Raw genomic sequence first — 13,147 nt, 5'->3', positions numbered from 1 at the left:
AGGTACAATCCCAAAATGTGAAAATTGAGCCTCCCGAGTGGCGTAGCGGTCTAAGGCACTGCATTGCAGTGAGGCGGCACTACAGATCTAGGTTTGATCCCGGGCTGTGTCGCAGCTGGCCGCGACCGGGAGACACATTTGGCCCAGCGTCATCTGGGTTAGGAAGGGTTTGGCCGGCCAGGATGTCCTTCTACCATCGCGCTCTAGCGACTCCTGTGGCGGGTCGGGCGCATGCACGCTGACACGGTCGCCAGTTGTACGGTGTTTCCTCCGACACATTGGTGCAGCTGGCTTCCGGGTTAAGTGAGCAGTGTGTCAAGAAGCAGTGCGGCTTGGCAGGGTCATGTTTCGGAGGACGCATGGCTCTCGACTGTAACTACCAATTGGATATCACGAAATTGGTGAGTAAAAAAATAAACAAATACAAATGATAATTGGAAATGAAAAGGTGCAATGGGACCATGGTGAGCGAGCGTTGCGCCTTTTCATTTTCAATAAATATTGATTACCCATTTATGTCTCTGCCTGCAAATCGTTCTCCTAAAAGGTAGGCTATATCCTATATGCAAAACGTAGCTTAAGAGAAGTGTAAGTGTCCGCTCTCATCATTCTTGCTGCTTCAAGTTTAGTAGCCATACCTGTGAGATCAGGTGATCACCATATTTGTCTCCGTCTGAAAACCGTCCCACTCCTAAAAGCTATGTTCTAAAACGTAGCTAAAGAGAAAGTGCAAGTCTCTCCAACTCTGCTCTCTTCAAACTACGTCCAACCTATGGCTGATATAGCCCAGTAATACGATTGCCTAATATAATGGGCCACGTGAGAATCTCTGGTAATTTAACCTATTTCTTAGGTTATTTTTGTGCATTTTGATATTGCTGGGACCATGGCTGGCAAGTGAGCTGCGTCACATACGCCTAAAATAACATTGTGGGACTGCGGTTGGGTTTGGGACCAGTTCTTGCAGTAGCGGTTGGGAGTCGGACAGAAAGCCAGCAGGTGTGGGCGGTGCGGGCGTGAGCGGGATGAATAAATCAATCTCACGCAGATCTCCACTTTTATGGTTTTGAAACTTTTTGAATACATTTTAAAACATCAGCTTACTGAAGATGACCTCTGATATAGCCTCCTATATCCCATTCAATTCTGTGTAGCATTTATTTAATAAAGTATGATGAAATTGAAATTAATAGCTGATAGCAGGTTCACGCGGGTTAGAGCAGGGTTTCATGATGACTTGACTTTCAAGATTACTGGGAAGTAATATTGTATAGTTTTCAGTTCTACAGCTGCAACTATTTATGCCTTGTATCTATGTGAGAGGGACCGCTCTGGTTTGGGTGATTGCTCAAAGCCAAGGCACTGTAGCATCACATGTTGTTAGGCCATATTGCTGGCAGCCAATATGCACTGCCCCTCCATGTGTAGACTGCACCCTACACAGAGCAGTGGTGAAACCTGAGTTACCAGGAACATAATTCCTCAGATGCCCAGGGAAATGGCAAGTGTCTTAATGCCTCTCTTGGCAAGATTCACAGGTCACATGTTAGTACTCCCTATTACTATCAAAATACAAGGGTGTGTGAGAGAGAATGTGTCTGAATCTAAATGTGATCTTTCTCTTTCAGTTTTGTTAGTGTGCGCTGCAAAAACAAACAATCCTTGACTGCAGGGGATTTGGTACTGTACACACACTCACCGCTTCACAAAATCTCTGCTGTATAGTCTATTTGCTGCTGTGTTCTATAGCTAAAGTAATTTCCTCACAATCTATTTTCTCTCATTAATGTGTATTGTAATAGGCATGAAAACAGTAAGAGGATTACGCCTCTCTTCCCACTCTTTTATTTACATTTCTTCATCACCATGAAGGATAGGAGATCTTGTCCCTGAGCTAGTGCTGAACGATTAGTGCTTTTTGTGGTCGTTTTGGTTAGATAAAAAATGAATAATCACGGTTTTCTATTTTGGTTTGCATATTTTGTTTGTTTGTTGAAATAATGACATTAAAAGGCTCAAATAATTTTAATAGAAATTCAAAAGCCAAAAATGGTGAACATTAAATTGCCAAAACATAGAAAATATTCCATTGTCTCTGTCAGGTTCACATTGGGTAGACATCAATAGAAAAATAGGAATATTACTATGAAATAATACAATATGGGTATATTACTTAGTGTTTATTTGATGACTTTATTCTTTTTCATTTCTTAAAGTCATCTCATCTCTGCTCAGGCAGTAGCAGCCAGGCAACGTTATAGCCTGCCTAAGCATGCTGCAGAGCTGTCTGACCATCATTTTACTAGTTCTTAAAAATAGATAAGGTATACTTTCACGAACTGTCTCTGTCCCTCTCGTCATTGTGTACATTCCTCTCTCATGTGGTCTATGCATCTAACCTAATGTAGCAGGCATAAAAGTGGAGCCATCTCAGTCCGAGCCGGAAAGAACAAGCGCAATGGATTATGGTCATCGTAGTTAATTACCACATTTCTGCGCTGAACTAGGTTGAATATTTGCTTAATGACAACTACAACTCCCTTCAGCCCAGCGTCCCACAAAGTTCTTGATATGGTTTCTCTCGTGAATTATTTTATTTCTCTCTAGAAAAACGGCGCGTTGGGCTCACCAAAAAACCGAACTGAATGGAATTCAAGTAATTGAACCGACTTCCTGTCAATTAGTTGTTTTTTTCTAGGTGTGTGCATCTTTCCCTTTCAAGACGATTCGATATGTATCTAGATACCAGTGGTCGCATTAGCTTTCAGAAATCTGCATTTCCAAAACACAGACCATCAAAAAATCTGCGTTTTAAACCATTTCACCTGCGTTTTATATTGAAAGTCAAGTGGGTTTTTTCTTCATTAGAGTGATAATATAGTTTTTCTTCTTCTACATTAGTGCAACACATTCGGCAGAAAATAGTTTTCATCAGATGACAATAGAAGTGCAACGCTATTTGGCTAGCAGCCACACAAGTAAGTTAGCGTACAATGACATTTTTTTGCAAAAACAATGCATGGCCATTATATTTATGTTTATCATAGAAAGAGGATGTAGCAAGCTACATTTCCTAATGTTTTGCTTGAAGTTAATCTTTCATTTTAACTTGCTACTGGAGAAAAACTACACTGGAGGAAAGTACCGGAGAAAAGTAGCCTACACGTCAGTCAGACCGGAGAGTGGAGAAGTGCAGAAGTGCAACAGAAGCGCAAAATTAGTCATTTTACATTCGCAGCATTTTTTCTGCGTTTTATCGTTCCTTTTCTGCATGAAAAACGCAAAATCCTGTGTTAATGTGACCCCTGGATACACATGGGCTCCGATTTGATACAGCAGCGGTCACCAAACTATTCTGAGCCATGATCACTTTGAGTCAAAATGCAGGCTGAGATCTACCGCTCATATTTTTTATATTTTTTTACATGACTTAAAAACGTTAGCGGACTAAACTCGACTCCATGGTGAAGGATGTTTCTGAATACTCCACCAACTTGCTTCACCATGGAGTGGAGTTTAGTCCGCTAAAAAACGTAAGCCTATCCAACATTAACCTATTAAAAACTGTTCTGTAGCAATGAGGTTTGTGCAGTAGGCTATAGGCCCAACACATTATCACTGCAGACTGACTCAGTTACACCAGCTCTATCAGGAGGAATGGTCCAAAATTCACCCAACTTATTGTGGGAAGCTTGTGGAAGGCTACCTGAAACGTTTGACCCAAGTTAAACAATTTAAAGGCAATGCTACAAAATACTAATTGAGTGTATGTAAACTTCTGACCCACTGGGAATATGATGAAAGAAATAAAAGCTTAAATAAATCATTCTCTCTACTATTATTCTGACATTTCTCAACCTTAAAATAAAGTGGTGATCCTAACTGACCTAAGACAGGGAATTTGTACTAGGATTAAATGTCAGGAATTGTGAAAAACTGAGTTTAAATATATTTGGCTAAGGTGTACTTCAACTGTATTGCAACTGTATTGCAAATCGCCCATAAATTTGAAAAAATGAAGATATGATTTTTAGGCCATATTGCCCTGCCCTACTTGTCACAGCTAAGTGAGCATGAATCAAAATAATTAGCTTTCTTTCTTTTACTGGACTGATGGTGCCTGCATCTGATAGTCAGTCTCAGCGGAGGGAGAGCATCATAGGGTCCGCCTCTCACTGTCAGACCGCCCCTCAGCTCTCCCCCTCTGCTAAGACTGACCAAAAAGGGACAGTCTTCGAGCTGATTGCAACTCGAGTCACACCGCATCATTTCTGCCTCATGCACAAATTCATGTTAGTCATATGACCAGGAAAAGTTAAATATTCCTCTATTAAAAAACATAGTCGCTAATAATAACAGGTCGAGACACTTTGCTACTCATTTATTGAAGCTGCGGTGCTGGTTGCAGCGCAAGTGGAGAAGCTCATTTCATGGCTTATAAAAGTGTTAAATAAAAAGTGTTGACAGTGCTGAATAAAAACTAAAAAAAACAGCAGTTCTTTGCTGTATTTGTTGACAGTCTTTCTCTAGTCATGGTTTTAGACATGTTTTGTATCAACGAGGAAGCTGCAGACACGGTGATCTGAGCAATCCGATTGGCTAGCGATAGGCCTGTAGGTGCACTTGATTTGCTCTCCGGGCACACCGAGTAGGCAGAGTTTGTACCTTCAGACACATGAAATGGTTCAAATTTTGAACACTTCCCCTACCCAGCGCGCAGGGCAGCTGAAACAAGTGCACTTACTTCCAACAGCACGAGACAGAAAAAAGTGCAAGGCTTAATCGTTGGTTTTTTTATAGAATTTTTTTGCGATTAACTATGAATGCCTTGGAGATCGACCAGTCGATACGCTTTAGTTTGAAAAAATTAGGTGCGATTTGGTTTGATTAGAGGAACGAATCAATGCTATTCGGTTCGATGCGATATGATGCACTAACATTTGTTGCATAAACACATTCATTTTCTATTGTAAATTCAAATCTTCTGCTGATAGAGGCCCCGCTCATGAGCTCCATGAGTTGGATCTGTCTGAGCTGTTTTCTCTCTGTGTGTGGGTGTGTGTGTGTGGGTGTAAATGATGTACATGTATATAGTGCCTTCAGAAAGTATTCAAACTCTTGAATTTTTCCACATTTTGTTGTTACAGCCTGAATTTAAAATGGATTAAACTTAGATATTTTTGTCACTGGCCTACACACAAATACCCCATTATGTCAAAGTGGAATTATGTTTGGCAACATTTGTACAAATTAATAAAATCTGAAAAGCTGAAATGTCTTGAGTCAATAACTATTCAGCCCCTTTGTTATGACAAGCATAAATAAGTTCAGGAGTAAAAATGTGCTTAATAGTCACATAATATTTTTGAATGACTACCTCATCTCTGTACCCCACACATACAATTATCTGTAAGGTCCCTCAGTCGAGCAGTGAATTTCAAACACGTGACAGATTCAACCACAAAGACTGAGGTTTTCCAATGCCCTGCAAAGAATATCCCTTTGAGCATGGTGAAGTTATTAATTACACTTTGGATGGTGTATCAATACACCCAGTCACTACAAAGATAAAGGCATCCTTCCTAACTCAGTTGCCAGAGAGGAAGGAAACCGCCCAGGGATTTCACCATGAGGCTAATGGTGACTTTAAAACAGTTACAGAGTTTAATGGCTGTGATAGGAGACAGCGGAGGATGGATCAACAACGTTGTAGTTACTCCACAATACTAACCTAATTGAGTGAAAAGAAGGAAGCCTGTACAGAATAAAAATATTCCAAAACATGCATCCTGTTTGCACAAGGCACTAAAGTAATACTGCAAAAAATTGGAAAAGCAATTAACTTTTTGTCCTGAATACAAAGTGTTATGTTTGGGGCAAATCCAATACAACACATTAGTGAGTACCACTCTACATATTTTCAAGCATAGTGGTGGCTGCATCATGTTATGGGTATGCTTGTAATTGTTAAGTACTGGGGAGTTTTTCAGGATAAAAAATATATGGAATGGAGCAAAGCACAGGTAAAATCTTAGAGGAAAAACATGGTTCAGTGTGCTTTCCACCAGACACTGGGAGATTAATTCTCCTTTCAGCATGATAATAACCTAAAACACAATGCCAAATCGACACTGGAGTTGCATACCAAGAAGACAGTGAATGTTCCTGAGTGGCCGAGTTAAATTTACTTGTAAATCTAAGGCAAGACCTGAAAAATGGTTGTCTAGCAATGGTCAACAACCAATTTGACAGAGCTTGAAGAATTTTGAAAAGAATAATGGGGAAATGTTGCACAATCCAGGTGTGGAAAGACTCACAGCTGTAATCGCTGCCAAAGGTGCTTCTACAAAGCATGGACTCGGGTGTGAATACTTATGTAAATTAGATTTCTGTATTTTATTTCTCAATCAATTTGCAAAAATGTCTTAACATGTTTTCTTTTTGACATTATGGGGTATTGTGTGTATATGGGTGAAAAAAAACACACAAAAACAACTATAAATGACTACCGACCCGTAGCACTCACATCTGTAGCCATGAAGTGCTTTGAAAGGCTGGTCATGGCTCACATCAACACCATTATCCCAGAAACCCTAGACCCACTCCAATTTGCATACCGCCCCAACAGATCCACAGATGATGCAATCTCTATTGCGCTCCACACTGCCCTTTCACACCTGGACAAAAGGAACACCTATGTGAGAATGCTATACAGTGGGGGAAAAAAGTATTTAGTCAGCCACCAATTGTGCATGTTCTCCCACTTAAAAAGATGAGAGGCCTGTAATTTTCATCATAGGTACACGTCAACTATGACAGACAAATTGAGGATAAAAAAATCCAGAAAATCACATTGTAGGATTTTTAATGAATTTATTTGCAAATTATGGTGAAAAATAAGTATTTGGTCACCTACAAACAAGCAAGATTTCTGGCTCTCACAGACCTGTGACGACTTCTTTAAGAGGCTCCTCTGTGCTCCACTCATTACCTGTATTAATGGCACCTGTTTGAACTTGTTATCAGTATAAAAGACACCTGTCCACAACCTCAAACAGTCACACTCCAAACTCCACTATGGCCAAGACCAAAGAGCTGTCAAAGGACACCAGAAACAAAATTGTAGACCTGCACCAGGCTGGGAAGACTGAATCTGCAATAGGTAAGCAGCTTGGTTTGAAGAAATCAACTGTGGGAGCAATTATTAGGAAATGGAAGACATACAAGACCACTGATAATCTCCCTCGATCTGGGGCTCCACGCAAGATCTCACCCCGTGGGGTCAAAATGATCACAAGAACAGTGAGCAAAAATCCCAGAACCACACGGGGGACCTAGTGAATGACCTGCAGAGAGCTGGGACCAAAGTAACAAAGCCTACCATCAGTAACACACTACGCCGCCAGGGACTCAAATCCTGCAGTGCCAGACGTGTCCCCCTGCTTAAGCCAGTACATGTCCAGGCCCGTCTGAAGTTTGCTAGAGTGCATTTGGATGATCCAGAAGAGGATTGGGAGAATGTCATATGGTCAGATGAAACCAAAATATAACTTTTTGGTAAAAACTCAACTCGTCGTGTTTGGAGGACAAAGAATGCTGAGTTGCATCCAAAGAACACCATACCTACTGTGAAGCATGAGGGTGGAAACATCATGCTTTGGGGCTGTTTTTCTGCAAAGGGACCAGGACGACTGATCCGTGTAAAGGAAAGAATGAATGGGGCCATGTATCGTGAGATTTTGAGTGAAAACCTCCTTCCATCAGCAAGGGCATTGAAGATGAAACGTGGCTGGGTCTTTCAGCATGACAATGATCCCAAACACACCGCCCGGGCAACGAAGGAGTGGCTTCGTAAGAAGCATTTCAAGGTCCTGGAGTGGCCTAGCCAGTCTCCAGATCTCAACCCCATAGAAAATCTTTGGAGGGAGTTGAAAGTCCGTGTTGCCCAGCGACAGCCCCAAAACATCACTGCTCTAGAGGAGATCTGCATGGAGGAATGGGCCAAAATACCAGCAACAGTGTGTGAAAACCTTGTGAAGACTTACAGAAAACGTTTGACCTGTGTCATTGCCAACAAAGGGTATATAACACAGTATTGAGAAACTTTTGTTATTGACCAAATACTTATTTTCCACCATAATTTGAAAATAAATTCATTAAAAATCCTACAATGTGATTTTCTGGAAAAAGAAATTCTCATTTTGTCTGTCATAGTTGACGTGTACCTATGATGAAAATTTCAGGCCTCTCATCTTTTTAAGTGGGAGAACTTGCACAATTGGTGGCTGACTAAATACTTTTTTCCCCCACTGTACATTGACTACAGCTCAGCGTTCAACACCATAGTGCCCTCAAAGCTCATCACTAAGCTAAGGACCCTGGGACTAAACACCTCCCTCTGCAACTGGATCCTGGACTTCCTGATGGGCCGCCCCCAGGTGGTAAGGGTAGGTAACAACACATCCGCCACGCTGATCCTCAACACGGGGGCCCCTCAGGGGTGCGTGCTCAGTCCCCTCCTGTACTCCCTGTTCACTCATGACTGCATGGCCAGGCACGACTCCAACACGATCATTAAGTTTGCCGATGACACAACAGTGGTAGGCCTAATCACAGACAACGACGAGACAGCCTATAGGGAGGAGTTCAGAGACCTGGCTGTGTGGTGCCAGGACAACAACCTCTCCCTCAACGTGATCAAGACAAAGGAGATGATTGTGGACTACAGGAAAAAGAAGAGGACCGAGCACGCCCCCATTCTCATCGACGGGGCTGTAGTGGAGCAGGTTGAGAGCTTCAAGTTCCTTGGTGTCCACATCACCAACAAACTAACATGGGCCAAGCACACCAAGACAGTCGTGAAGAGGGCACGACAAAACCTAAGGAGACTGAAAAGATTTGGCATAGGTCCTCAGATCCTCAAAAGGTTCAACAGCGGCACCATCGAGAGCATCCTGACTGGTTGCATCACAGCCTGGTATGGCAACTGCTCAGTCCCCGACCGCAAGGCACTACAGAGGGTAGTGCGTACGGCCCAATACATCACTGGGGCCAAGCTTACTGCCATCCAGGACCTCAATAGCAGGCGGTGTCAGAGGAAGGCCCTAAAAATTGTCAAAGACTCCAGCCACCCTAGTCAGACTGTTCTCTCTGCTAACGCACGGCAAGCGGTACCGGAGCGCCAAGTCTAGATCCAAGAGGCTTCTAAACAGCTTCTACCCCCAAGCCATAAGACTCCTGAAGATCTAATCAAATGGCTACCCAGACTATTTGCATTGCCCCCCCCTTATGCTGCTGCTACTCTCTGTTTATTATCTATGCATAGTCACTTTAATAACTCTACCTACATGTACATATTACCTCGACTAACCGGTGCCCCTGCACATTGACTCAGCCCCTGTATATAGCCTCGCTATTGTTATTTTACTGCTGCTCTTTAATTATTTGTTACTTTTATTTAACATTATTTGATATTGTATTTGTGTGGGAAAAAAAATAAAAAATTTGGGGGGGGTTATTCTTAAAAGATTAAGGGCTTGTAAGTAAGCATTTCACTGTAAGGTGAATACCTGTTGTATTCAGCGCGTGTGACAAATACAATTTGATTTGATTTAAGCCATTTTGAATTCGGGCTGTAACACAACAAAATGTTGAATAGGTCAAGGGGTATGAATACTTTGTGAAGGCACTGTATGTCTATGGTGTATGTAGGCACCTGAGTTGAGCCATAAGGGAAACTGGGCATCTACCATGCCACTATCAGATAAGGGGGGCACTTTTTATCTGAAATCACCATCACCACTAATTAATTTGTAATTTTTGCAGATTCAAAGTCTTTGAGCTAGTAATGTATCAATATTTATTGTTTAAAATCAGCTATTACATGGCCAATGAATAGGCAGCAGCGCCTCTTCCCCTTCAGGAAGTTGAAAGGTTTGGCATGGGCCCTCAAATCCTCAAAAGTTATACAGCTGCACCATTGAGAACATCTTGACTGGCTGCATCACTGCTTGGTATGGCAACAGCACCGCCCTCGATCACATGGCGCTACAGAGGGTGGTGCGGACAGCCAGTGTTGCCAACTTAGCGACTTTGTCGCTATATTTAGCGAGTTTTCAGACCCCTCTAGCGACACATTTTCAAAAAAGCGACTAGCGACAAATCGAGCGACCTTTTCTGGTGTTATTGGAGACTTTTGGAGACTCTGCCGTGAAAGCACGTATCGTTCTTACTCTTCTCAACGAGCAGCGGGTGCTACCGTGGGCCCCACCTCCGTCCCAAAGCACTCACAGGCGGCCCAGACCTCGCGCAGCAGTCCCTCCCAGCTGCAGTCAGAGCAGGAGATGTTCACCCCTCCGCGTCCAGACTGCAAATGAATCGCGCATGCGGGAAGCCGCCGCTGGCTGATCCCGCAATGGCTTACATTCAGGGCAGGATGTAAATGTAGGTTTTTTTTTACTCACTTTTTGTCTCTCCCACGACGTTATTCCTCTCTCCTACAGCATCCATCACAATTACATGCACATGGCCAATTATGCAAATTAGGCGATGACGTCATTTAGCGACTTTTAGGACAGCCAATAGCTACTTTCCTTACTGAGAAGTTGGCAACACTGTGGACAGCCCAGTACATCACTGGGGAGGAGCTCCATTCCATTCAAGACCTCTATATCAGGCAGTGTGAAAGGAAGGCCCGGAAAATCATTCGACTCCAGCCACCCAAGCCATAGACTGTTGACCATGTATTTAATTTTTTCACACACTCACGCATAGTGACACTTCAACACAGATAACATGCACACACATTTATACTGACTTTACACACGCACACACACTCACATATATTCATAATTTACACTGCTGCTTCTCTGTTTATCATATTTCCCGATGCCTACTCACCTTACCCTTATACATATCTAGCTCTATCACTCCAGTATCCCTGCACATTGTAAATATGGTATTTGAACTGACCCTGAATATAGCGTCTTACTTTCTCGTGTTTTTCTTATTTCAAGTTTTTATTTCTCGTGTGTTTTTGATCTACATTTGTTATTTTTAGTGCTACATTGATATTGATTACTGCATTGTTGGGTTTGGAGCTGGCAAGAAAGGCATTTCACTGTACTTGTGCACGTGACATTAAAACTTGAAACTTGAAAATATAGCACAACTTTGGGTTTCACCCCGTCTCAAACTCGAATCAATAGCGAACGGTTTAGACCATTTGGAAGTTTTTACAGTGAACCTTTATTTTCCTCCCGCTTCAACTGTGCAGTGCGGGTAAAAAAAGCGATTGTTGTCCTCCTTATGACATTGTCAACTTTATGCTGTATATCAAAAAATGACCATATACACTGATTGTTTTAAAGCAAAACTACCAGATTACTGATGGTGAACCTTAACAATCGAAAAGAAATCGAATGTAATTTAGCCCCGATCAGCAGGTAGGCCAGATGAGTCGTGTCTCAGGTGGTTGCTTAGGCTACTTTATTCCGGTAAAACACAATTTCCAACAGCGCATTTGATAATAACCTAGTAAATTACATTGGTTGTCACTTAACTAATAAAGCCTAATATTGCGCAAGCCATTTTACAAACATTTGAATGTTGAAGTTGACGCTCGCCTTTCTCTCCTTGGTCAGCGCACAGTGCGCACTGGGCAGTTTGACTAAGCTACTGATATTGCCTGGGTTGTTCCGTAAGCAAAATGACATGTTGGTCAATGACTGTCAACACATATACATGCTTAGTTCGACACCTGAAGGAAAGGACGCATTCGTTGCCACACAAGATTAGGTGTTTTTCGGAAGGTAGAAAATAAAGTAATTTGAGCAAAACATTTTAGTGAACCGTCGATTCGTAATGTTTGAATCGATTTTCTGACCGATGCATGCTACATTTGGATCGGTTTGGGTCCCGCAGACCAATTCACTCGCATCTTAAACATTTGAACCTCGGACAGATGCGTATTGGTGGATTTACATCCCTGGAAATGTCGGTTAATAGCTCAGCGCTACCCTCAGGTTTTAGAAAGTGGTTGTGGGGGAGTACCCAAACACAGCACTGAGCACTTGTTGTATCACAATCCATTTTGAATTCATCTCTCAATCACACTAGAAGTGCATTAGCTGCCATTTGGTGAAATGTCCTTGGCATTAAAACTTAATTAGTGTAGGAACATCCATGTCTTAACATAGTGTACATACACTGCATGGAAATCCCTGTTAAACAGTGGGCATTAGGTTATCAACTAGCTGCTTGATTTAGCTGTTCATAGACATAACTCCTCCAGTGCAAGGGACAGAAGGCCATTCAGTGTGCAGGCAGGCAGGGCCAGGGAGCCATGTATCCAGCCAAGCAGGTGCAAGATCTCCCAGTCCACTCCCTCAGGAGCAGTGAAAGTGCTAGCAGCTGCTGAAGAGATGTACTGACACTTAAACCGGGATGCACTGAAACATTTGACTGTAACTGGTCCAAAAGAGCTGGTGGCCAAACAGTGTTTCACCCTTCTCAATCTACTAGAAGGATTAGGCTATTATTGTTCTGCAGAAAGCTGATGTCCGTGCCAAAGACTCCCTAAGCCCTGATAGAACTTCTGACTTCAAAGTGGCTTGATTTGGGGTGGTCAACTGTCCTGACTTGTAAGTGACAAGTGTCTCATCTTGCTGTTCTCTTCTCCCTACAGGTTGCTGTCTTCGGTACCCAACCCATGATGTACAGCGCCTGCTCTACAGCCCCACCCATTTCCTGTCTGTAGAGGAAGCGGCTCCACCAGCATGTCCTCCCACCCCCAGTCTGTGCCTCAGGGCAGGAGGGCTGTGGACACCCGCCACTTGCCAAACCCTGCCAGTCTACCACTGCAGCTGGCACGGGCACATACGGTAAGAGCCCTGGGAAATCCTGGGCTAGTTTTCGCTGGAGCCAGGAACACTGGTACTTAGCACCTTCACATGAAAAGCTCAGTGTATAATTGTAGATGTTACCCTGGCTCCCAATCGTTAGCAGTGATTTTGTCAACAGAGAATTGTCCTGCACCGATGGAGGGAGCACGACCCTAGGGGCCCAAGATTGTGTTTTTCTAACAGTAACATTCCGAGGCTACACTGTTGTGCACACACAGGGCATGACGCGCTAGAACCTGCTCGCC

At 42.9% G+C, this 13,147-nt stretch overlaps 1 protein-coding gene across 10 annotated transcripts in view; it reads left to right on the top strand.

Moving 5' to 3' along the window:
- The window catches only part of LOC121550292 (nuclear receptor corepressor 2), a 119,615-nt gene that overhangs the window by 17,504 nt on the left and 88,964 nt on the right, over window positions 1-13,147 (top strand). For all 10 annotated transcript variants that reach the window (XM_041862496.2, XM_041862495.2, XM_041862494.2 and 7 more), the window contains exon 2: window positions 12,686-12,881. In XM_041862496.2, coding sequence (XP_041718430.2) covers window positions 12,777-12,881 — 105 coding nt within the window. In that variant the 5' untranslated portion in view covers window positions 12,686-12,776. The remainder of the gene's footprint in view (window positions 1-12,685; window positions 12,882-13,147) is intronic.

This window comes from Coregonus clupeaformis, chromosome 18 (genome assembly GCF_020615455.1).
Source record: "Coregonus clupeaformis isolate EN_2021a chromosome 18, ASM2061545v1, whole genome shotgun sequence".
NCBI lineage: Eukaryota > Metazoa > Chordata > Actinopteri > Salmoniformes > Salmonidae > Coregonus > Coregonus clupeaformis.
This window is presented reverse-complemented; position numbering and strand designations above follow the sequence as displayed.